Raw genomic sequence first — 26,844 nt, 5'->3', positions numbered from 1 at the left:
GAAAAGGCACTGACACAATAGAACATACTTCCTTAAATTAGTCTAGTCCGAAGAAGGGTCTTTCTTTCTTTCTTTCTATCATTTTATTTCGAACATGTTAAAAGACATCAATTAAAAAAGAAAATAAACAAAAAACAGAAGAAATACAAAGAATTTCATCCATTACTTAACGTCTTTACATGTGCGAAAAGGAGTAGGAAGTGTGAACTTATTTAATCCTACCCCCATTCCCTAATCAATATTTATCAAGTATTATCTATAATAACTAATACCTAAAATACATATATAAGTCAAGTCAAGTCAAGTCAATTTTATTTGTATAGCACATTTAAAAACAACCCACGTTGACCAAAGTGCTGCACATCTGATTAGGAAAAAAAAAAGAAACATACAGTGGCAGGCAGCCAAACACAACGGCGCGGCCATCTTGAACAAAATGTTTAACTAAAGCAGAATGTATAACTACATATATACTCACTCACCCCTACAATCATATGAATACACCTATTTACACAATAATGTCTATATTAACTACATCTGATATATATACATACATTAGGCCAATCATTTATATACATATACCTGAAACGTCACCGATTCCTTCTCTCCAGAGAGGCTGCCTGTCCCGTTGAGTTACCCCAGCTTTTTGTGTCAATCTTCGGTTTAAACCAGCATCTGCATTTCCTTCCTACACCCTACTTAAATTAAAATACATTTTAAGATTGATTTTTATTTTGCCTGGATTTTGTCAAACTGAAAATCATTATCTTGTAATCTTTAGACAGACATAAAAAGTTGTAGTAACTCAGCGGGTCAGGCCATATCTCTGGAGAAGAGCAATAGTTGACATTTCGGGTCAAGACCCTTCTCGACCCAAAACGTCACCTATTCCTTTTTGCCAGTGATGCTGCCTGACCCGCTGAGTTACTGCAGCTTTTTGTGTCTGTCTTTGGTTTAAACCAGCATCTGCAGTTCCTCCCTACAAATCTTGTAATCTTTGCTAGCTAACTAATTGAATAGTTAAAATGTTCTTACTGGAGCCATGGTTTAAACTAGGGCAAAAGTCAGGGACATAAAGAGCAAAAGTGATCAGGAAAACCAAATCCTCTCACCCTTGCGAACCTTGCCAACTCAGACAACTTTAAACAAGCTACAGTGCCCTCCATAATGTTTGGGACATTTATTTATTTGCCTCTGTACTCCACAATTTGAGACTTGTAATAGCAAAAATCACATATGGTTAAAGTGCACATTGTCAGATTTTAATAAAGGCCATTTTTATACATTTTGGTTTCACCATGTAGAAATTACAACAGTGTTTACACATAGTCCCCCCCATTTCAGGGCATTATAATGTTTGGGACAGAGCAATGTCATGTAAATGAAAGTAGACATGTTTAGTATTTTGTTGCATATCCTTTTCCATGCAATGACTGCTTGAAGTCTGCGATTCATGGATATCACCAGTTGCTGGGTATCTTCTCTGGTGATGCTCTGCCAGGCCTGTATTGCAGCCATCTTTAATTTATGCTTGTCTTGGGGGCTAGTCCCCTTCAATTTTCTACAGCATATAAAAGGCATGCTCAATTAGGTTCAGATCGTGTGATTGACTTTGGCCACTAAAGAATTGACCATTTTTTCGCTTTGAAAATCTCCTTTGGTGCTTTAGCAGTATGTTTGGGATCATTGTCTTGCTGTAGAATGAACCGCTGGCCAATGAGTTTTGAGGCATTTGTTTGAACTTGAGCAGGTAGAATGTGTTGATACACTTCAGAATTCATTATGCCACTACCATCAGCAGTTGTATCATCAATGAAGATGTGAGGTAGTACTTTCAGCAGCGATACATGCCCAGGCCATAACACCCCCACCACCGTGTTTCACAGATGAGGTGGTATGCTTTGGATCTTGGGCAGTTCTTTCTCTCCTCCATACTTTGCTCTTGCCATCACTCTGATATGTTAATCTTCGTCTCATCTGTCCCCAAGACGGCATGGCACGGTAGCGCAGCGGTAGAGTTGCTGCTTTACAGCGAATGCAGCGCCGGAGACTCAGGTTCGATCCTGACTACGGGTGCTGCACTGTAAGGAGTTTGTACGTTCTCCCCGTGACCTGCGTGGGTTTTCTCCGAGATCTTCGGTTTCCTCCCACACTCCAAAGACGTACAGGTATGTAGGTTAATTGGCTGGGTAAATGTAAAAATTGTCCCTAGTGGGTGTAGGATAGTGTTAATGTACGGGGATCGCTGGGCGGCACGGACTTGGTGGGCCGAAAAGGCCTGTTTCCCACTGTATATATATGATATGATATGATAAGACCTTTTTCCTGAATTGTGGTTGCTCTTTTAAGTACTTCTTGGCAAATTGTAACCTGGCCATCCTATTTTTGCCGCTCAGTGGTATGCTTCTTTCAGTGCAGCCTCTATATTTCTGTTCATGAAGTTTTCTGCAGACAGGGGTCATTGACAAATCTACACCCAACTCCTGAAGAGTGTTTCTGATCTGTCGGACAGGTGTTTGGGGATTTTTCTTTATGAAAGTGAGAATTCTTCTGTCATCAGCTGTAGAGGTCTTCCTTGGCCTGCCAGTTCCTTTGCGATTAGTAAGCTCACCAGTGTTCTCTTTTTTCTTAATGATGTTCCAAACAGTTGATTTTGGTAAGCCTAATGTTTGGCTGATGTCTCTAACAGTTAAACCAGCCAATGACTGGACGCAAGTTTATTCAAAGAAGGATTACCTTTACAAAGTGACAGGAGAGTAGTTTTTAAGAGATAAAACTGACTCTCTCTTGAGAACATCAGTACTTGATCTCTCGGTGGCTCAGCACTTCAACTCCCCCTCCCATTCCCAATCTGACCTTTCTGTCCTGGGCCTCCTCCATTGTCAGAGTGAGGCCCAGTGCAAATTGGAGGAACAGCACCTCATATTTCGTTTGGGTAGTTTACATCCCAGCTGTATGAACAGAGTGACTTCTCTAACTTCAGACAGCCCTTGCTTTCCCTCTCTACCCCCTCCCCCTTCCCAGTTCTCGCACTAATCTGACTGTCACGACCACATTCTATCTTTGTCCCACCCCTCCCCTGACATCAGTCTGAAGAAGGGTCTCGACCTGAAACATCACCCATTCCTTCTCTCCAGAGATGCTGCCTGACCCGCTGAGTTACTCCAGCATTTTGCGTCTACCTGGGTACATGGATAGGACAGGTTTGGACCAAATGCTGTCAGATGGGACTAGTGTAGCTGGGACCTGTTGGCCGGTGTGGGCAAGTTGGGCCGAAGGGTCTGTTTCCACGCTATTATCACTCTTTGACTCTATGAGATCACGCCGACCATTCTTACTGCACTGTGTTATCCCACTTTCTCACCCACTCCCACACATTTGAGGCAATTTATTGAGGCAAATTAAGCCACATACCTGCACGACACTGGGATGTGGGAGGAGACCGAATCATCCGGTGGAAACTCACACACTCACAAACTTTTTTGCAACGTTTGTGTTTTTAAACCGAGATACATAAAATAGCACGTAATTATTCTAATATTATTAATACATTTGCATTGATACTTTTAATAATTTTGAATTGATTCTTTTTCCATGCATTTTTGTGATAATGCAAAGTAAAATAAAACAGAACAGGTCTCTGTGGAAGCTCAGTGTACATTTTAAGATGCACTTTACTGATTAACATACCATGTTACACCCCATGCATAAATTAATTGGATATTGCATGCTTGCATAAAAGCTGCAATTACAAATCACAGCACAGGATCTTTGAGAGTTTTGGACAAAGCAACAAAATGGAGTTTATGCAAACTATTATAAATAATATACATTGTCAATACCAGTTGATGATCAGGGCATTCACTTTGTGATGTCTTGCACAGGTTGGGAGGATTCCCTTGCTGGAGACATCACTCTGTGGAGACAACACAGTAAAGGGCATTCACTATATCAAGGCGAGGGTAATTAATCTTTGGAGATTTATTCATATGTTGAGAAATAGCTCTGCTGAGGAGTTAACCTATCCATTTTTTTAGGTGCTGTAATGAATGGATTACTTTCTCTATAGAATTGGAGGCCAATATTCATGTCCAATCACTGGCATCAACACACGCCCTCCTCTGCAGAGGTGGGGTCATTTATGATCGACTGCAATGAGATGGTCCTATTTTACACCCCCCTGGGGTTGTATTTCCCCAATATTGCTTGGAGGGGATGTAGATCTTGCTTCAACTGGGATGCTGCCCACAGGTGAACAATTCACTTAGGTTGTGCTTTCTCGTGTAGGCGCAGAGTGAGTCCACCGATCATATTCAAGATCTTTCTCTTTAACAGGTGGAAAAGACAACTTTTTCTGGGACTGGAGCTCGCTCAAAATGCTCATGTTTGACTATTTGCCTGGAAAACAAGACCCAATGGAGCCAATTTCAATGGTGAGCATGTTATTTTTATTCTTAAGCTTTTAGTAGATTCATAGAGCTTTAGCCCCTTTGGCTCAACTCACCATGAAGATCAAATTGCCTAACCCAGCTAATTCCACATGCCAGTGCCTAACCATATCCTTTCAAAGCTTTCCTGTCCAAATGTCTTAATTGTGCCTGCCTCAACAACTTCCCCAGGCAGCTGTCTTAATATACACAACACCCTTCATGTGAAAAAGTTGTGCCTCGGGTCCCATTTAAATCTGATAGCATAGCGGCATTTAAGAGACTTTTAGATGGGCACATGGATATGCAGGGAATGGAGAGATATGAATCACGTGCAGTCCAAAAGGGATTCGTTTAATTTGGCATCATTGATACAACTTCATACTCAAAATCTGGCCTTATGTCTTCTATAATATAACCAGATGCCCCAAATCCTGTACTCAATGTACTGAATGATGATGGAAGCACGCCCAGGGACTTCTTCACCCAGTCTATCTTTAGTCATTCACTTTCATGGACTATGTACCTGCACCCCTAGATCTCTTTGTTCTCCAACACTCCTCAGGGTCCAACCATTTTCTGTTTAGGACCTGCCCTGCTTTGTCTAACCAAAACACAATACCTTGCATTTATCTGAATTAAACTCAATCTGCCATTCCTTGGCCCATTGGACCTATCGATCAAGTTCCCAATATAATTGTAGATAACTTCCGTCACTGTTCAATACATCACCCATTTTTATGCCACCCACAAACTTATTAACTTGGCCACCTACATTCACGCTCAAATCATTGTTATAATTGTTAATGTCATTAATATAAATAATGAACAACAGTGGACCCCACATTGATCTCTGGGGCACAAAATATGATACTGACCTCCAGTCTGAACAACAACCCTTCACCACCACTTTCTGTCTCCTACTTTCAAGCCAATTTTGTATCCAACTGGCTAGCTCACCATCGAGGAAGCTAATTTATTAAATGGCAAAATATAAATAGGACAGAGTTCAGCCGCCTCATGGATACGATCCATATCGCAATTGCCATAGTAATGACAAAATGTCTCCAGTTGAGTTCACTGGCACCTGTAGAGAATATTATAGATTATTGAAAGTGTTTCACAGTTGTTTTAGAGTGCTGTCTGCTGATAATCTTTCCGATTGTACAATATGTGCAATAAAAGGGTATGGGACTGTCTCCAGCAGCAAGCACCAAGTGCGCTTTATAAAGCAGCAGCTGCACATTGTGTTCAATTTCCAAAACTTGCTTCCATTGAGTCTGTGGAACCAAAGTTCAAAAGTAGAGTACCACACCCAATTGTTACTGCATTGTTCACTTAGCACAAACGACCAAGGTCAAATTTCTCCTTACTTTTAAAGCCGGTGCTTAAATTCAGTTGTTGATTGGGATTAGCTAGCAGCACAGCTTTTCAAAACCAGGGACAACAATACAGCCTAATTTTACAAGTTAACATTGGACCCAGGCCACGTTGACTCCAACTAAAACAAAGTTTGATGGATGTAGGGTTGATCATTTCCAATATGTTTAGCTTGCATGGGTAACAATGGGAATGCTATCTGTATTCCACGCCTGTTGAGTGATCAAAGCAACAGACTTTTTAGAGTGATTTTGAGTGTATTTTCTGAGAGGTTCAGCTAATTTTCGAAGCTGCAAAGTTCTAAATAATCTTATCATTTACTCCAATTTAATTCCAAAAAAAACCTCACTCCTCGTGGCATCAGTTTTGCACATACTACGGAAAAGGTGGTTTACTGCACACTAATATTGATCCTTACAATGAACAAGTGTTGAATTGCAAAGTTGTCACGGCATGTGAACTAGCTCTTGAACATTTAAGAAAATGTAAATGCGGTCTCTGTGAAACTCAGTTTCATCGGGTTATTATGATATGAGGCCATTGTAGTCTTAAGAGTTTCAAGGGTACAAATTAGGCATCATATTCAACAGCAACCTTTGATTACATTGGGGAGGGATAAGGATAAAATACTGAGCAGGTGGAATCTGGCAGCTGATGGGTTCATTAAAATCTCTGTGCCAATTAAACATAGTTTCCAAGAAGGCTGCTTTTAACATTGAAACAATATTAAATCCTTAAGTTTCAAGTGTTTATTTAGATGTTATACTATAATTTTGACATTGATGTTATATTATAATTGTTGATGGGAGGCAGAATGCAGCAATTTTACAGTACTAATTCATTCTTCAGTCGTAACTTTCAGTATATCTTAGATAATGAAAAAGATACCAATTCAATCAAACAAATGAAAGATACAGGCCACTGTTAGAATATCTAATATCCTTCACTCGACTCTTTCACCTAAAAGCTATGTATCTTTGGCACAAATGTTACAATCTTGATAGAGAGGAAATTGGTGTTGAGATTCTGTGATGGATATTTACACACAGCCTGACTGAACGCTCTATCTTTGACACTCTCAGCACATGTGCTTTGGCAAATGGAGCCAACACTATAGTATTAATGGAGTTTCTATATTTTGAGAAAGAAGAGCGTATTTTTTTTTTGTCTATTTCTTGGACCCCCCCAGCACCATTCATTTCCTCGAGGAGCGGCTGATGGCCAACTCCCACGTCTCTGTCAATGTCACGATTAACATGGTTATAAGAATGTCTGTAAAAATAGCCCATGTATTATGCGACACTTTATAGCAATCCATGACAGCCTTTGCAAAGGTAGCAGCTGCCATCTTGAATTGCTGCAGTCCTACTAGTGAAGTCCACAGTGCTCTTTTTTTAAAGAGTTTCAGGAATTTGATGCTGTGACAATTATGGAAAGGTGTTATAACCCAAAGTTTGCATGACATATGATTTGGAAGAGAATCTGCAGGCTAAGAGATACAGTGTTAAAACTGGCTCTTTGGCCCACCGAGTCCATGTTGACCATCGTTCCCCGCACGATAACACTATCCTACACACACGAGGGAAAATTTACAATTTTACCGAACCCAATTAGTCTACAAACCTGTACGTCTTAGAGTGTGGGAGGAAACCAGAGCTCCTAAAGGAAACCCACGCAGGTCACGGGGAGAACATGCACACTCCATACAGACAGCACCCTTCATCATCATTGAACCCGGGTCTCTGATGTTGTAAGGCAGCAACTCTACTGCTGCGCTGCCATGCTGCCTGATGCTATACTCATGTCGTAGTAACTAAGTGTTAGTAACATTTGGGTTATTTGAAAGGTTCTTTCAGAAGAGCATGAGCAGGTAACTGCAATGCATTTAGTTGAAAGCAAACACTGCAGACACAATGAATAGAAGGGGAGGGAATGAATGTTTAGGCTACTGGATTGGGTACCACTCAAGTAGATTGCTTATCATGGATGATGTTAAGGTTCTTGCATTCATCTGTAGAGAATTGTGTCACACATCTTGAGCATACCTTATAGTAAGAGAACGATTATTTGAACGTCAGGCGATAAGGATTGTGTCTCCCTCTCAGGATTGGGAAGTAACTAGCCAGGGCTGCATTATTGACCTCAGTAGTGCTCTGCACAGGATTTTCAATTTTGAGCAACAGAGTAAGTTCCCACTCAGAGAATCAAATTTAAAAAACAGCATTATAAGTGAACAGAAGACAAATGTAAATCAGATTGAGTTGATCAGCACTCTATGCTAATTGATACCAGCTGCTGATAAAGTCTGACAAATTCTGACTGCAAATTTAGCAACTTGAGATGGGCAGATTCTATTCCACAAAGAAAAAAAAATAAAGACATATTTTCGTATCACACCTTTCATAATTACACCCAAAGATGCGTTACAGCCAATACAATGTGGCCATTCTCACGGTGGAGAAAGCAAGCAAAAGTCATTGAAACTTTTTGACCTTTTCTCATGATTTATCAGTTGGGTGGAGTATATGCAAGAATAAAACAAACACGACATCGCCCCAGGGCAGACGTCTGGTTTGTTTTCTGTCCCATCGCATGTAAGATATTATCCCTCAAAACCAATGCTTACCATTAAATCCATTTATCATATTCTATATTTCTGTTATTGTCGTATCAATCTCTTCATATTTACAAATCATTGCATATGTCAAAAGTAAATGAACTATTAAATCTGGCAATCCACCAGTCAGTTTTTTCACATTCTCAGAGGATCAATTTCTCAGTCATTGGGATGAGAGAATATGTGCGACAGACTTGTCATTCCCAACCTGTTGACACAGATATCAGTTACACATTATATTGCAGCGGGACAATGATACATTTCAATGGGATTTATAATATTCAGCTATGTTTGCTGAGCATCAAACATATCCAGTAATTCTGCCCTTTGCTTCGCTCCAAGAATAGTTATTTTCTTTTGTGATTAACTAGAACCGCACTGATTCCATTCATTTGGATGTGTGGCAAGTGAAGGAACATTTTAGATATCCTACTGCGAAAAGTGCAAAAAGCACTGTCCTGACCATTTCCCACATCGGGTAAAGTGCGTTTAGTTCACAGCTCACATACCTCATGCGGGATTTCTCTCCATTTTAGTGTAGAAACCAAATTATTTGATGACATTTCCTCAGACCCTGTGAATCCCCAAAACACAAATAACAGCACAGTATGAAGTAGGCAAATAGATTTATGTGAGGAAATATTGTTCATATCATTGTTAGCCCAATTATAAATATAAGTGCATTTTTGCACACATTAAGCAGTTGTTGATAGACACAAAATACTGGGGTAACTCAGCGGGACAGGCAGCATCTCTGGAGAGAAGGAATCGCTGACGTTTTGGGTCGAGACCCTTCTTCAGTCTCGACCCGAAACGTCACCCATTCCTTCTCTCCAGAGATGCTGCCTGTCCCGCTGAATTACTCCAGCATTTTGTGTCTATTTTCGGTTTAAACCAGCATCTGCAGTTCCTTCCTACACATTAAGCAGTTGTTGGTTCAAGGGCGTTTTCTTTTACCTCAGGAAGAATTGGCTTAAAAGCAAGAAATAAGCAAATGTAACATCTCAACTTCTGATTTAACTTTCAATGCTGAAATGAAGAAATATAGTGTTTCCTTATATTTTTTTATATATATATTTCATTTTTAGTTTGTTGCTGTGCACAGAAGATGTATAAATGTAATTATTTTAATTTTATAACATTAATTTTATAACAAGTTTATTTGAGAACATCAGCCTTTCAATTATGAGATGGTTTTCAGCAGGCGTGCAGTGGCATGAGCTGGTAAAGCATCCATAACACCAGAGCCAATCTTCTAATTCTGCTGGCCAAATCCATTTATTCCTGCCAGGGTGGTGGTGTGTCTCCTTAGAAATCCTGCAGTCTGAAGGCATGGGAGAGGTCCCAATAATAGCTTTCGTTATGGCCCTTGGTGGAACATTCTTGCCCCTCATCAGCTCATCTGACCTCTCTCAGGCCCATCCTCTCATGCTCAGTGACTTGGTCAAACAGGAAACCCACCACCCTTTTCCTTCCAAACAACAGACTTAACATTGCATTGGGTTCCCTCTGATTTTCGGTGCCTGTACTTTTAGGTGCAACTGTCAGCTTCTGTTGCCTCCTTCGATGGTTGGATGATTTTAATTGCCCACTCCTCTGGCTTCCACCAGGCAGATAGGGTTAACATCGTCTCTAAGATAGACAGAAAAAGCTGGAGTAACTCAGCAGGACAGGAAGCATCTCTGGAGAGGAGGAATGGGTGACGTTTTGGGTTGAGACCCTTCTGCCTATCCCACTGAGTTACTCCAGCTTTTTACGTCTATCTTCGGTTTAAACCAGCAAATCAGCAGTTCCTTCCTACACTTAACATTGTCCCTGTTATCCATGACATTATAACATATAACATATAACATATAACAACTACAGCATGGAAACAGGCCTGTCCGGCCCTACCAGTCCATGCCGACCATTCTCCCTGACCTAGTCTCATCTACCTGCACTCAGACCATAACCCTCCAATCCCCTCCTATCCATATACCTATCCAATTTACTCTTAAATAATAAAATCGAGCCAGCCTCCACCACTTCCACCGGAAGCCCATTCCATACAGCCACAACCCTCTGAGTAAAGAAGTTCCCCCTCATGTTACCCCTAAACCTTTGTCCCTCAATTCTGAAGCTATGTCCCCTTGTTGGAATCTTCCCCACTCTCAAAGCGTGGTACAAATTCCCCTCAATGACCTTGAATGGGAGACTTAAATAAATAGCACCGAAATATGTTTTTTCTCTTGACGCCATGGAATGCTAATTGTTATGCTTAATGATCTCATCCTTTTCTCTACAATAATAAAGTAATTAATATGTTTAAAAAGAAAGGTTTAAACTTGTAATAATTATGGTGGAATTTTGTGATTGCTGGATTAAGCTTTTGAACTTTGCATAGCAACAGCGTCAATTGCAAGATCTGAAGTTTTCCAATTTGTGGAAGTTAGATTGAGATCTTAACAACTTAAAGCAGAAGTAACTTTGTGTTTCAAAAATCTTTTCCGTTTGAAGAGGCTGAGGCCAAATATAGCAACCAAGTTGCTGGCAAAACTGAGATCATTGAAATCACATGCACGAGGGAATAAGTATCTATACTTCAACAACACACTGCAGTTAATGACAATGACATCGAAGTTGTTAAACATTTGATCCTGGAATGAATTTCACAATCGTGCATGACAATAATTCATCATTGTGAAATCCAGACACACCACCTTTCCACAACCGCTTCATTAGTTATCAGATAACTACGGTCTGGATTGAGAGAGGACATGACTCCTAGCATTGCTGTGGCCTTTTGAATATTGGATGAAAGGTGGGCTCCTCTCCAATGTTCTCTGCAGTTGACCTAATGTACACTGCTAGGCACACAATGGAGGAGCAGTTCTTGTAAGACGCTGAGGGGTCAACCAACATCTATTGAAGTTTGGGCAGATAGATCCAAGAATGTTGTACTTTATTTCTTAATTATTAAAAATATAAATGTTGAATTTCACTGATTTCAGTCTTGTTTACTATGGACAAGGATGCATGTAGTAATCACATATTTATATGTTTTATGTAGGTGTGAACCACCAAACTGATAATCAGGTGTTCCTACCGCACCTTAAAGTTACATAAAGGTGACAAGTGTTATAAATAGGAGGATGGGCGAAATCTGTTTTACAGCTCGCTGAGTTTGTATAGTTTGTTAGTTGCAGCAACTTTAAAGATTTTTTTGAAATTACACGTGAATATCTTTTTTAGTCACGTGCAGTTTTCACAATATCTATGGTTGGTCTCAAAGTAATTCTATAGTTAATTAAGACAAAAGTGTGGGGTATTAATCTATTTTGGACTTTTCTGTCCAACAAACTTTGCCTGTCTCTTCAAGCCTCAAACCATGATGCACCCCTTTATATGTAAACTTAATAAGTTTACCTCAGCCTGTCCATTGCATTTCCATCGTAAGTCAATGGGAAAAGCAGTGGACAAACTGGGGAACAAAATCAGCTCCCAGCCCACTGAGGGAGTTGTCAAGTAGCCTTTAAACAACCTCCAAACACATTCCACAGAGCAGTGGTGTGGAATGGATGATGTAGGAGATATGAATTCTCTTCACATTACATTTATGCAGGTTTCCATTTGAGTAATTTCAAAGCTGTTTTGACTGTAGCTAATTATTTTCCATCCTTCTCTTGCAGCCATTCCAACAAGGGTATATGGCCCGACTAAAGCACGATTTTAAACCCGAGAACAATCACAGCATCATTTACACTACGCATCCTGTCTCCCAAGCCGGACTTTTTCAATCACTCGAGGCTAATGGAGGTCAAATCGAGCCAGTAGATCTTTCACTGAACAAGAGACATTCTCCGCGTATGTCAAGTTCCCCTTCCTCGCCTTACACATTGACTGTGCTGTCTTCCACATCTCCTACAATGAGTATTTCTCGCTCTAGCTCACCTAGTAAGAGGTCACCTCAGCCTCCTGTCAGCATGTCATTAGGCAACTCCACGGTGCTGACAAGCCACCTCTTATCGCGTTCAACCATTCCAGCCTCAGCATTGTACCCAGTGATTCACCCAGTGGTGGTACAGCCCGTCGTATATACTCAGCCTTACACTCAGTCCATAATGGTTTCTACTATGTTGAAAGATGACATGAGGAATAATCAGCAAGGTGAGTGCACTTAATGCCAATACATAGAACTATGTTATTCAACTGTGATGTTATACAGGGCAAGTGCCCATTGTTCTTTCCCAGTGTTGGTATGTGCGGTGCTGATAACATTGCAACTTTAAAGTTGATGTCAAAATCTTTATTTAGAATTCATCTTTCATTTTTTTTAGGATAGTCCAAAGCACTTCTGTCCCGAGCCCCACTTCGTAACCAGCGAGATCGCTGTCTGTAAGCAAGAAGAGCAGGAAATTTGCATACACCAAGATCCTTCAATACGACCATTTGGCTAGTGAATCTGAATTGCTGGGGTTTGTTGAAGAATAACTATCAGACAGGAATTTAGCAAGTCCCATCACCTGGAGGAGGATGGGATATGAGTGGCAGGTCGAGCACACACAAAATCTGAATGAACTTTGACCACCAGCTAAATCATGTGACCTGACATGATTTACTGTGAAACCCTGTCATCCGGAAACATTCCTTAACTATGTAAAATATAATCAAAAAATGTTTTAAGTTATTGGTATTAGAAAAGATGGAAATAATAAAATTGAAATAAGTGCAAAACAAAAAATATATATATATATATTTAAAACATTGCCGGTCCCTTGCAGCCATTCTCAAAGCAAAATCACATTCCAAGTGGTGAGGAATTGCAACAATGTTGAGACCAGCACTGGAGCCCAGTCCTTGGCAGCAAGTGTGACGCCTTCACAATCTCGCACATCTGCACTGGAGCCCTGAACATTCTGACACGTGCAGGGAAATGCTTCCAAATGCAACTGCCAACATTTTGCAAAAATTCAACCCATCGGCATTGATACAAAAATCTGATATGTGCTTCGCTTTGTTTGTGTGGTTTCTCATTTTTTAATTCATTTTCCCTCATTAGGTCTTCCTTTGCAATGTGCAATCTCTGGTCCCCGAAATCTCCCCCGGCCACAGCATCCACAGTTTTGTAACCAGTCCCGAGGAGGTAAATAAGCATCGCCTGCACGGGCAGAATTGCAACGTTCTGTTAGTGAACCTGCTAGGTCTTAAACCATCCGCCAGCTTCATGGAGACACGAGGCTACAGATGCTGGAATAGAAACATAGAAAATAAGTGCAGGAGTAAGCCATTCGGCCCTTCGAGCCAGGACCGCCATTCAATATGATCATGGCTGATCATCCAAAATCAGTACCCCGTTCCTGATTTCTCCCCATATCCCTTGATTCCCTTAGCGCTAAGAGCTAAATATAACTCTCTTGAAAACATCCAGTGAATTGGCCCCCATTGCCTTCTGTGCAGAGAATACCACAGATTCACAACTCTCTGGGTGAAAAAGTTTTTCCTCATCTCAGTCCTAAATGGTCTACCCCTTATTCTTAAACTCTGACCCCTGGTTCTGGACTCCCCAACATCGGGAATTTTTTTCCTGCTTCCAGCCTGTCCAATCCCTTAAGAATTTTATATGTTTTTATAAGATCCCCTCTCATTCTCCTAAAGGATCCTGAGCAAGAATCTTGAGCAAAACACAATGTGCTGGTTGAACTCAGCAGGTCAGGCAGCATCTGGAGAGGCAATAGATTGGCAATGTTTCTGGTTGGAGTCAGTCTGAAGAAGGGTCTCGAGCCGAGACATTTCCTGTCCATTTCCCTCCTCAGATGCTGCCTGACCCGTTAAGTTCCTCCACGGTTTTGGTCAACTAGCCTCATGGTTAGTTTTCCCAAAAGCAGCATTTAATTTCCATGGTTTTTTTCCACCAACTAAATCCAAATTATCAGGAACCTGAGGTGCAAGCCCACATCCTGCTGCTTATTAACGTAGTGCATTGGACCACAAATGTGGTAACTGTCACGTTTCTTTCAATGTTTGTTATGCCTCTGTTATAGTTGTTTTTGATGATAAATATCACCAGGGTGGGGGTATGGCTGATTTAATATTTTCATCAGTTACCTTGCACCATCTTATCTCAAACTGCTTATTCCAGCTGTCTCGTATTAAAAGCCTGGGAGATCTTTCTTGTACATTTGGCATTCCTGTACGTTATATACACAGATTTATTTTCCTTTTGATCTTTTCTTCTCCCCATCCCTTCTTTAGGTTTAGGTTTAGATTTATTATTGTCACCTGTACCTAGGTACAGTGAAAAGCTTTGATTTGCATTCTATCCATACAGATCAGGTAGTTCTATAAGTAAACACAATCATGTCAAACTGAGGTACAATAGGTAGAGCAAGGGGGAAGATACAGAGGCCAGAATATAGTTCTCATCATTGTAGCACAACAGTTCCAGAGACAAAATCCAATGTCCGCAACAGGATAGAGATAAATCAGACAGTACCTTAGCTTATGGAAGGGCTTTCAGAAGCCTGATAGCAGAGGGGGAAAAGCTATTCCTGAGTCATCTGGTTCGTGCTTTCAAGCTTCTGTACTTTTGCCTGATTGGAGCGGGGAGAAGAAGGAATGACCAAGATGGAACAAGTTATTGATTATGTTGGCTGCTTTTCTGAGGCAGCACGAAGTGTAGATGGAGTCGATGGTGGACTGACAGTGTTAACTCCTTGCTGGAATTCAATTCCATGCATTGCCTGTGACAGTCAACATTTTGATGGTTGGCTTTGACAGTGAGTGGCAGCGATCTATCCCAAGCCCGACTTCATCCAGTGTGTGGAAATGCTCACGTATACATACCTAAATGTATGAGCATGAGACCTCTTTTATCAGAGACTCTGGGAGCAGTTGTAGTTCTTGTACTGTCACTCTCTGATCAGAGGTTCAGTGGTGCGGCTACCTCACATCTCCAGTGATCTGGGTTGTATCTTCACCTTAGCATGGAGTTTGCCTCAGCCATGAGGCACTGAACTACAACTTATTTACGCACCAAAATTTTTGAGCCACACATATAAAATTGGTGTCATTGAAAAATACGTGGTGTTATTCGATTTAATTTTTTTCTTAATGATCTAAAGATCCACAGATTTTAGGACATTGCATTATAAAAAAGTAGAAACTAAAATAAAAGTAGACTAAGTGGGATGAGGTGAGATGTTACCTGATGCCGAATGATGAATTAGCATGATTTTTGTCGGCAAATGTAATCAAGTTTTTGACGAGGTTCCTTTTTTTCTGTCGCTTAGTTCCACTTCTTACCTCAGATGATCAAAGTCACATGGTGATGAAGGCGATAAAGTGCAAGCAGGAGTACGACCTGGTGGATAACTGCATCAACGAGGTGTCTTCTTCAGTCCTCAGTCCCATGCAGCCGGTGACATCGCATGAGTAAGTCTGCACTGCTGCTTCACCAATTTTTCAGCTGCATTAAAATGCAAAAGAAACGCCAGCAATTGAACTGTGGGCAATTTTTGGGAGGGAAAGCAGAAGCTGTCTGAGGGGGACCTCCCCTCCCCATGATGCCTGATTATGTTATTCCCAGGGAAAGTATCACCTCACTGAGCCGCCTGACGTGTCTTACATTCAATTTATGTACCTAATGTACATCGTTGATGCATGTACGTCTGCAGCAAGGTTTCCCTTTCCAGGAACGAGCAACAACATTTCTCAAAAGTGCCAACGTTAGGGAAACAGACAGAAGTCTTTTACATAAATGCAGTAGAGACAAGGCATTTTGGATCAAAGATTATCATGAAAAGAGTCCTAAGATTTTAACCAATTAACGGGAAAGGCTTACATTTATAGAGATCTGCAACGAGGTAATTTGGGAGATCAGGAAAACAACCTTAGTTAATGAGAGATTCGTTCAGGAGTCTGATAACAAATGGGAGGAAGCTATTCTTTTATCTGATGGTTTGTACTTTGAAGCTTTTTTTGTTTCTGCCCAACGAGAGAGAGAGAGGAGAAGTGTAAATGACCGGGCAGTGAGTGGTCTTTGATGATGTTGGCTGCTTTCCTCAGGCAGCATGGTGTCAATGGAGTCGATGGGGTTGGGTCAGGGAGGCTGGTTTGTGTGATGGACCGAGATGAGCTCTAAACTCTCTGCAATTTTTTGCAGTCTTGGGAAGGGCAGTGGTCAAACTAAGCCATGATGCATCCCCATAGGATGCTTGCTCAGATGTATCTGTAGAAATTGTTAAGTCATTGGAGACATGCCAAATTTCTTTAGTCTTCTAAAGAAGTAGAGGCAATGGTGCTCCTTCCGGCCATAGCATCAAGGTGCTTGGAACAAGAGAAATTATTTGTGATGTACAAATAATTTCTAAACCGAGAACCTGAAGCTCTTGACTATCTCCATTTATGCTAACTGGGACATGCACACCATTCACCTCCTGAAGGTAAGATGGGTTTCTTCATTTTGCTGACATTGAGGAAGAGGCTGCTGTCTTGATACCAAGTTACTCAGCTCTCTACCTTTTTCCTATACTTAGTCTAATCATTATTTGAGATCTGGCCCACATCTGGTGGTGTCACCTTCAAACTTGTAAATGGAGTTTGAACAAAATCTGTCCGGACAGTTGCGAGTGTACAGGGAGTACGGTAATGGGCAGAGAACTCAGCGTTACGGGGTAAAACTGTCGAGAATTATCCTGGAGAATGTTTTGTCACCTACCTTTACTGGTTTCAGAATCTGGGTCAAGAAATCAAGGACCCAGCTGCGGAAGGAAGTGATGAGCCCGAGGTCCAGGTGTTTAGAAATGTATTTGGTTCGAATTATGGTGGTAAAGTAGGAGCAATACTCAATAAATAGGAGTCTGACGTAGGTGTCCTTGTTGTTCCAGATATTCCAGAGATGAATGTGGGGCCAGGGAGATGACGTCTGACATGGAGCTGTTCCGGAGGTAGGCAAACTCAATCGTCAATAGTCAATAATCGTTTATTTGTCACATACACATAAATGTGTAGTGAAATGAAACATTACCCGCAGTTGAAACACTAAGACCAATAAGAATAATCAATAAAAATGCAATAACACATACAATCATACACTAACACCAAACAAAAGAAACATCCATCACAGTGAGTCTCCTCCAGTCCCTTCTCACTGTGATGGAAGGCCAAAATGTCTTTTCTCTTCCCTGCCGTCTTCTCCCGAGGTCAGGCTGTTGAACTTGCCACGTCGGGGCTCCCGACATTGGAGCGCCGCGCCGTACGGTGAAAGGTCCGCGGCCTATTCCAGGCCTCGCCGGACGGTGAAAGGTCCGCGGCGGGCCGACCCAAGCCCCGCGATTTGGGGCGGGCGAACACGCTTCCTCTGCCGCTGCCAGAGCTCCCGATGTCGGCCCCCACCCAGGGGCCTGCGGGCTTCTGACGTCCACGCGGCCCGCGCCGGAGCCTCCGGAGACGTGTCGCAGCTGCTCCCGCAGCATCCGCAGGCAGCCAGCGCCGCAGGTGATGAGTCCGGGCCGTGGGCTCTGCGAACCAGAGCCCCAGGTGGTCCCAGGTGCATGGCCGCTGGTGGGCCGCAACGGGAACGGAGACACGACACAGAAACAAAGGTCGTGTCTCCGTTCGGGAAAGAGAATTTTTTACAGTTCCCGTTCCCTCGCACCCCCTCCCCCCACACATAACATACAAACACTACACCATATTAAAACTACAATTCATACAAAAACAACAAAAAACACAAAAGACAGACGGACTGCAGGCAAGCCGCAGCTGCGACGGCAGCGCTGGATCAAGGCGGTCTGGGAGACTGGAGGTGATGTGCGCCACGTCCAACCTCTCAAAGCACTTCATGTTGTCAGAGCCACAGGATGGTTGGCGTTAAGCTACACCATGACGTTTTACTTTGTACTGGTGTGAGAGTGGTCTTTTTAATGCAAGTGGGAAGCTCAAATTGGAGTCGGGTGGGGAGGGGTTTAAAGATGTCTGCAAAGCACCACTGGTATTCTTCCCCATCTCTTCCCCTATCCTTTCTGCTGCATTTGTGACTGCACAGTGCAGCATTCAAGCAAAATTCATCAAAGGTGTTCAGGAGAGTTTTCTTAAGCAGTATGTGGAGGACCCCACATGTGAGAGGGCAACCCTGGATCTAGTATTGGGAAATTGGGAAGGGCAAGTTAATGATGTGTGTGTGGAGGAGCCTTTTAGAACCAGTGACCACAGTTCGATTAAATTTAAGATAGTTATGGATAGGGACGGAGAGGGTCCACGTGTTAAAATGCTCAACTGGGGTAAGGCCAACATTGAGGGTACGAGAGATGGTCTCGCTCAAGTAGACTGGAGCAGGTTATGAGAGGGGAAAGGAACATCGGCCAACTGGGATGTTTTTAAAAGAGTACTGAAGAAAGCTCAGGGTGTGTACGTCCCCGTTAGAGTGTAGGGAAAATCAGGCAAACGTAAGGAAGCTTGGCTGACGAGGGAAATTGAGACATTAGTCAAAAACAAGAAGGATGCATGGGGCAGGTATAGGCAGCTGGGATCAAGTGCATCCCTGGAGGAATTTCGGGAACTAAGGAGAAAACTAAAAAAGGAAATCAGAATGGCAAAAATGGGCCAGGAGATAGCTCTGGCGGGTAGCATCAAGGCCAATCCCAAAAGATTTTATAAATGCATAAGGGGGAAAAGGGTAACTAGAGAGAAAGTGGGACCTCTCAGGGATCAAAGTGGTCACCTCTGTGTGGAGCCACAGGAGATGGGCAAGGTCCTAAATGAGTATTTCTCCTCTGAATTTACCGAAGAGAAAGACAGTAGGATGGAAGAAATTGGAGCAGTCAATGGAAGTGTCTTGAGAGCAGCCAAGGTTACTGTTGAAGAAGTACTGAAGGTACTGTCGTGTTTGAAGGTAGACAAATCTCCAGGGCCTAATCTGATATATCCGAGGATATTGTGGGAAACTAATGAGGAAATTGCGAGAGCCCTGGTTGAAATTTACGAGTTGTCCTTAAATACAGGAGAGGTGCGGGACAACTGGAGGATGGGAAATGTTGTGCCTCTTTTCAAGAAGGGCAGCAGGGAAAATGCTGGGAACTACAGGCCGGTGAGCATAACATCTGCAGTTGGTAAGTTACTGGGGAGTATCCTGAGGGATAGGATATCCAGGCATTTGGATGGGCAAGGGCTGATTAGGGATAGTCAGCATGGTTTTGTACGTGGGAGTTCGTGTCTCACAAATCTGATTGATTTTTTGAAGACATGACCAAAAAGGTTGATGAGGGCAGAGCTGTAGATGTTGTGTACATGGACTTCAGTAAGGCATTTGACAAGGTTCTGCATGATAGGCTTCTCTGGAAATTTAGATCACATGGGATCCAAGGAGAGCTGAATGGATAGCAAATTGGCTCCATGGAAGGAAGCAGAGGGTGATGGTAGAAGGTTGCTTCTCAGACTGGATGCCTGTAACTAGTGGTGTGCCTCAGGGTTCGGTACTGTCAGTCATATACATCAATGATTTGGATGAGAACATTCAGGGCAAAATTAGCAAGTTTGCTGAAGATACAAAAGTTAGTGGTTTTGCAGATAGTGAAGATGGTTGTGAATGATGGCAGCAGGATCTGGATCGATTGGCCAGGTGGGTGGAGGAATGGTTGATGGAATTTAATACAGAGAGGTGTGAGGTGTTGCATTTTGGGACATCGAACAAAGGGCAGGACCTACACAGTAAATGGTCGGCCTCTGGGTAGTGTTGTAGAGCAGAGGGATCTAGGAGTACAGGTGCATGGTTCCTTGAAGGTTGAGGTAGATAAGGTCAAAAAGGCTTTTGGCACTCTGGCCTTCATCAGTCAGAGTATTGAGTATAGAAGTTGGGAGGTTATGTTGCAGTTGTATAAGACGTTGGTGAGACCGCATTTAGAATATTGTGTTCAGTTCTGGGCACCGTGTTATAGGAAAGATTTTGTCAAGCTTGAAAGGGTTCAGAAAAGATTTACGAGGATGATGCCAGGACTAGAGGGTGTGAGCTATAGGGAAAGATTGAGTAGCCTGGGTCTCTATTCCGTGGAGCGCAGGAGGTTGAGAGGAGATCTTGTAGAGGTGTACAAAATCATGAGAGGAATAGATCAGGTAAGATGCACAGTCTTTTGCCCAGAATAGGGGAATCGAGGACCAGAGGACATAGGTTCAAGGTGAAGAGAAAAAGATTTAATAGGAATCCGTGGGGTAACTTTTTCACACAAAGGGTGGTGGGTGTATGGAACAAGCTGCCAGAGGAGGTAGTTGAAGCTGGGACTATCCCGTCGTTTAAGAAACAGTTAGACAGGTACATGGATAGGACAGGTTTGGAGGGATATGGACCAAGCGCAGGCAAATGGGACTAGTGTAGCTGGGATATTGTTGGCCAGTGTAGGCGAGTTGGGCCGAAGGGCCTTTTTCCACACTGTATCACTCTATGACTATGACTCTAATTTTATCACCGTATTACCAATTCAGGAAAGCAAAAGGGTGACAAGAGTTAACTTTTGGAGTTACAAGTGAATCCATCGAGATTCTACAAGTATATTAACAGAAAAAGAATAACGAGAGAAAAGAGGGCCACTTAAACATCAACCGGGTTGTCCTTGTATGGAGTCACAGTAGATGGATCAGGTGTTAAATAAGTATTTCGTGCCTGTATTCACCATGGGGAAAGACATGGTTGCTGAGGTATTTAGGGACAGTAATAGTGATATTTTGAAGAGATCCACCTTGCAGAAAAGAAGGTGCTGGAAATCGTAAAGTGCATTAAGGTTGATAAATCCTTAAGACCTGATCAAGAGAATCCGAGGACATTGTATCATCGATTGTCCTGGAAGGTGCCGGAAGACTGGAGATGGCTAATGTTGTGACTTTATATTATAAAAACTGCAGGGAAAGCCTGGAAACTGTAGATTGGTGAGCCTTACATCAGAGATTGGGAAACTATTCGAAAGGATCCTGAGAGATAGGATTAGCATGCATTGGAAAGGCAAATTCAGATTAGGAATTGTCAGCAATGTTTTGTGTGTAAGAAATCGTATCTCACCTATTTGATTGAGTTTTTTGAAGAGGTGACCAAGAAGATTATTTACAGGCAGTGTAGTAGATGTTGTCAATATGAATTTTAGCAAGGCCTTTGCAAAGATCATTTCGTCCAGAAGGTTAGATCATATGGGATCCAAGGCAGGTTAGTCAACTGCATTTAAGATAGAGAGTAAATAGAGGGTGGTGGTAAAATATTATTTTTCAGACTGGAGGTGTATTACAAGTGATGTACCACAGGGATCGGTGTTGAGTCCACTGCTGGTTATTTACTTTAAAGATTTGTATTTGAATATAGGTGGCATGGTAGTAAGTTTGTGGATGACATTAAAAATTATAGTATAGTGGGGAGTGAAAAAAGTTATCTAAATTTTTAAAGGGATCAAGATCAACTGGGCCAATGGGCCGAGATGAAATTTAATTCAGATAAATGAGAGATGATATATTTTGGTGGGCCAAGCCATGGCTGAACTTGCATAGTAAATGGAAGGGCCCTCTGGGGAGTGTTGTGGAAGAGAATGACTCAGGGGTGCAGATACATAGTTCCAGGAAGGTAGCCATGCAGGTTGACAGTGTGGTGTAGAAAACATTTGACATGCTTGGCTCATTAGATAGGGCATTGGGCACCAGCATTGGGATCTCATGTTATATCTGTACAAGTCATTGTTAAGGCCACATAGAACAGTACAGCTTATGAATAGGCCCTTTGGCCCACAATGTGTGTGCCGCATATGATGCCAAGACCAACTCGTATCTACCTGCACGTACCTTTAAATGCCACTATGGTATCTGCCTCAACCACCACCATCAGCAGCACGTTCCAGGCACTCAACACCCTCTGTGTAAAAAAAAACTTGCCACACTCATCTTCTTTAAACATAGGCATTCTCACCTTAAAGCTATGCCCTCTTGTCATAAGGGACAGGAGTAGAATTAGGTCATTCGGCCCTTCAAGTCTAAACCGCCATTCAATCATGGGTGTTCTATCTCGCCCTCCTAACCCCATTCTCCTTCCTTCTCCCCATAACCTCTGACACCTTTTGTATTTGAGTATTCAGTATTTGATATTTCCATCCTGAGTAAAGGATTCTGACTGTCTACACTATTTAGGTCTCTCATAATTTAATATACTTCTGTCAAGTCTGCGTGCAACCTCCCGAAAAAAACAATCCACGTCTGTCCAACCACCTAATTCTGGCATCATTCTGGTAAACAAACCTCTACAGCATCCTTTCCAAAGCATCTACATACTTTCTGTGATGGGATGACCAGAACTGCACGCAATATTACAAAATGAAGTGTTGTGTACAGTTCTGGTCATCCTGATATAGATGGGATATTATTAAATTGGAAAGGATGCAAAAAGGATTTACAAGGATATTACCAAGGTTTGGTGAGTTTGAGGTTAAAGGAGAGAATGGATAGGAGTGTTTTTTTTCTCCTGGTGGATAGGAGGCTGAGAGTTGACTCAGAGGTTTATAAAATCATGAGGGGCATTGATAAGGTTAACAACCACAGTATTTTTCCCGGTGTAGTGGGGACTAAAACTAGAGGGCATCATTTAAAGAGGGTGAAAATTTAAATAGGTCCTATGGGGCAACTTTTTCCATACAGATGGGGGTGCGAACAAGGAACAAGCTGCCAGGGCAAGTGGTAGCGACGGGAACAATTATGACATTTATAGGGCACTTACACATGTCACAGGCACATAAACTGGAAAGGTTTGGAGAGATATGAACCAGGCACAGGCGTTTAGTTTTGTTTAGTTTAAAGATACAACGCGGAAACAGGCCCTTCGTCCCACCGAGTCCGCACTGACCAGCGATCCCTGCACATTAATAGTACCCCACACACACACTAAGGGCAATTTTACATTTACACCAAGCCAATTAACCTACATATTTGGAGTGTGGGAGGAAACCAAAGATCTTGGAGAAAATCCACACAGGTCACGGGGAGAACGTACAAACTAACTCCGTACAGACAAGCACCCATGGTCAATATTGAACTCGGATCTCTGGCTCTGTAAGGCCAGAGTAGCTGTACCACGACACCACCATCTGTAGCTCTACCACGACGCCACCGATCCTGACCTTGGGTGTGGAGTTTGCATGTTCTCACTGTGACCACATAGGTTTCAGCCAGGTGCTCCGTTTTCCTCACACATTCCAAATGTACAAACCAGGTTTGTAGTTTAATTGAACGCTGCAAAATTGTCCAGAATGTGTAGGGAGTGGATATGAAAGTGGGATAACATAGAACTGGTGTAAACAGGTAACCAATATTCAGCATGCACTCAGTGGACCAAAGGATCTGTTTCTATGCTGTATCTCTAAAATATAAATGGCCGGGTCAAGTTTCTCTACTGTGAATTAGGCATTTAGAGCACTTTAGAGCACTAGATCTGCTTTACAAAACTCTATGCTGAGATCCATAGACCAGTTGAAATTGGAAAAAGGCTAAAACCACACCCTAGATGTAGGAAGTGAAATTTCGGATAGACACCATAAGATTTCCTCATAAAATGCTGGAGTAACTCAGCAGGTCAGGCAGCATTTCAGGAGAGAAGGAATGGTTGACGTTTCGGGTCGAGACCCTTCTTCAGACTGATGTCAGGGGGGGCGAGACAAAGGAAGGATATAGGTGGAGACAGGAAGATAGAGGGAGAACTGGGGAGGGGAAGAGAGGGACAGAGGAACTATCTAAAGTTGGAGAAGTTAATGTTCATACCGCTGGGCTGCAAGCTGCCCAAGCGAAATATGAGGTGCTGTTCCTCCAATTTCTGGTGGGCCTCACTATGGCACTGGAGGAGGCCCATGACAGAAAGGTCAGACTGGGAGTGGGAGGGGGAGTTTCAGAACTACTTCTTAAGTTTTCTTATTGTCTAAAATATCTTTGGTGTTCATTTTTGATGGGTCTAAGGTAAGGGAGGTGTTGAAATGTGTTTATTTACCACAATAATTTACCTTACCTGTTTGCAGTCTCTTCTCACTCTGACATTCAGGGGAAATTTGAAAGATCAAAAGATACTCCAAATTGTACTTCAAATTATAAAAGCACATCCACCTATTTTGATTACGTACTATTTTCTGCATTTGTCGGATATGAATGTTTCCTCCCAAGAGTTTGCTGGCAACGGATGCTGTGCAGTTTTGTCAGAAGCAAACAGAAACACAAAGAAAACAGTGGAAGAAACAAATCTTCCTGGGATTAACCACACCCTCAGCCCATCAGGTTCCTCCTGCCCTGTCTCTGTCCAATTCTGTGGCTCCCGCATCAGCCTCACCAGCCCCGTCAGAACGAAATAGAAGAGAAGCTATCTTTAACCCTGAGGGGTCTGCTGCAGAGAGAGAATGTCAAGTCATTGAAAACTCTACCTTGTAACTATAAACGCCTGAATGAGACACTTCTTTGTGAATTCTGACGGATGTGGGAGAATGGATCATGGTTTCACTATTTAATGTGGTGTGTCAGGATTTAATGACAAATCACAGACTATGTGACTGCTAAGTTGGTGCTTTGCATTTGCCATGCAAATGTATGACGAAATGGTTGCCAAGTCTATGCTTGTTCGCGCCAATGTCAAGGAGTCCACATCGGGAACACCAGATGCAGTAGGGTGGCACGGTAGCGCAGCGGTAGAGTTGCTGCTTTACAGCGAATGCAGCGCCGGAGACTCAGGTTCGATCCTGACTACGGGTGCTGCACTGTAAGGAGTTTGTACGTTCTCCCCGTGACCTGCGTGGGTTTTCTCCGAGATCTTCGGTTTCCTCCCACACTCCAAAGACGTACAGGTATGTAGGTTAATTGGCTGGGTAAATGTAAAAATTGTCCCTAGTGGGTGTAGGATAGTGTTAATGTACGGGGATCGCTGGGCGGCACGGACTTGGTGGGCCGAAAAGGCCTGTTTCCGGCTGTATATATATGATATGATATATGATATGAGGTTAGAGGAGGAACATGTGAACTCTCTCTCTCTCTCTCTCTCTCTCTCTCTCTCTCTCTCTCTCTCTCTCTCACCTGGAAGGTCAGCTGGGGACCCTGGTGAGGAAGGAGGTGCAGGAACATCTCAAGATGCTGCCTGACCCGCTGAGTTACTCCAACCCTTTGTGTTTTTTTTTTACTTATGACGGACAATTAAAATACCTCACCAATATCGCTCATATTTTATGGACTTTTTGAAGATAAGGCGTCTTGGATATTTTAGGTGTACCATCATTCTTTGAAGACACAGCCAGCAATGAAGGAATAATTCAAACTGGAGACAGTAAGTCTGCTGACTTGAAGGAACACAGATCTCAAAGGGTTATTGTAAAGAAAGAGTTTGCAGAGTCAGGGAAGAAAGACCAGAGAGGGATTTGACAAACAAGAATAAAAAATGGAAAACTGCAGCTTGGCACTTTCCTGGCTATTTTTAAGAGAACAGTGCAGACTAAGATCCAAGCCCACCATCAACAAACAAGAACCAATGATGATCTTCTATGACCATTAATATATTAAAAAGGATTAGTCTAAAAAAAGGTCAGAATAATCAACTGCTTAATGGGTTAATTGATGGTAAAAAGATGCTGATAATTAGTTCTGCCAGAGGTCATACTTAAAAATGTGTGATTTCTTTCCAAGCTAATTTTAGCAACATGATCATTTTTGATATAAAGCATGTCCCTCAAATCTCACACCAACCTTTTTAGCAGATAAACGAATTACAAGTCAACTTCTATTGAAACACTTTATGCTTCAGAGGCTGGACAAACAAAAGAGCCTTTGGAAATCTACTTCTGAGGCGGTGACTCCACAGCGGACATCCTGTGGGTGGGGCCCACAGTTAAATCTACTTTTAGGTGTTGACATCAATGTTTGAGAGAAGCCACACCCTATGGGCTGTATCAAAACAACAGGAAATATTTAATAGCACATTGAAGGAGTGGCTCCAACAGTAAAAATCCAGAGGTCTGAACTTTTACAGACTGCAAAGGAAATGGAGGAGCAGTTTGTAGAATCAGAAAAAAAAAGTACATGGCCCTGCCAATATCCAAACACGATGGACACATATTTGTACGGAAAGAGATCAGTTCTATAGAGTGGAAATCTTGAAAAAGGAATGTTCCAGGAATATTGTCCCGCAGTGTTAACATTGGTCCCGGGAGGTATTTATTTTAGTAAAATACTGCTGAAAATAAATTTAACATGGACCTGCTATATTTATTTCATTTAAAAAACACAATTTTAAAATCTGGTTTAATTTTAGGTTTTTGTTGGTAGTAAAATAATTATTTAAATTATCTTTAGATTCAAGCTGGTCCTTTAATCTTGCTATAACCATTAGGGTGTAACATTGAGCATAATAGCAGCAACCCCTCATTTGTCAATAGGTGTGGAAATAGTTTTTGGGAATAAGAG

General features: G+C 42.2%; 1 protein-coding gene across 8 annotated transcripts in view; it reads left to right on the top strand.

Annotated features, from left to right (window-relative positions):
- Positions 1 to 26,844, top strand: part of LOC144593813 (Krueppel-like factor 3) — a 93,918-nt gene that overhangs the window by 53,404 nt on the left and 13,670 nt on the right. For 6 of the 8 annotated variants that reach the window (XM_078399959.1, XM_078399934.1, XM_078399973.1 and 3 more), the window contains 6 exons: positions 4,336 to 4,433; positions 12,093 to 12,570; positions 13,463 to 13,546; positions 15,693 to 15,834; positions 17,289 to 17,348; positions 19,404 to 19,511. In XM_078399959.1, coding sequence (XP_078256085.1) covers positions 4,377 to 4,433; positions 12,093 to 12,570; positions 13,463 to 13,546; positions 15,693 to 15,834; positions 17,289 to 17,348; positions 19,404 to 19,511 — 929 coding nt within the window. In that variant the 5' untranslated portion in view covers positions 4,336 to 4,376. Of the gene's footprint in view, positions 1 to 4,164; positions 4,252 to 4,335; positions 4,434 to 12,092; positions 12,571 to 13,462; positions 13,547 to 15,692; positions 15,835 to 17,288; positions 17,349 to 19,403; positions 19,512 to 26,844 lie in introns of those variants that run through there. The other 2 variants (XM_078399951.1, XM_078399980.1) reach the window with 2 other exon arrangements.

The sequence above is a fragment of the Rhinoraja longicauda genome, chromosome 1, assembly GCF_053455715.1.
Source record: "Rhinoraja longicauda isolate Sanriku21f chromosome 1, sRhiLon1.1, whole genome shotgun sequence".
NCBI classification, from domain to species: Eukaryota; Metazoa; Chordata; class Chondrichthyes; order Rajiformes; family Arhynchobatidae; genus Rhinoraja; species Rhinoraja longicauda.
Note: the sequence above shows the minus strand (reverse complement) of the source record. Positions and strands in the feature narration are given on the sequence as shown.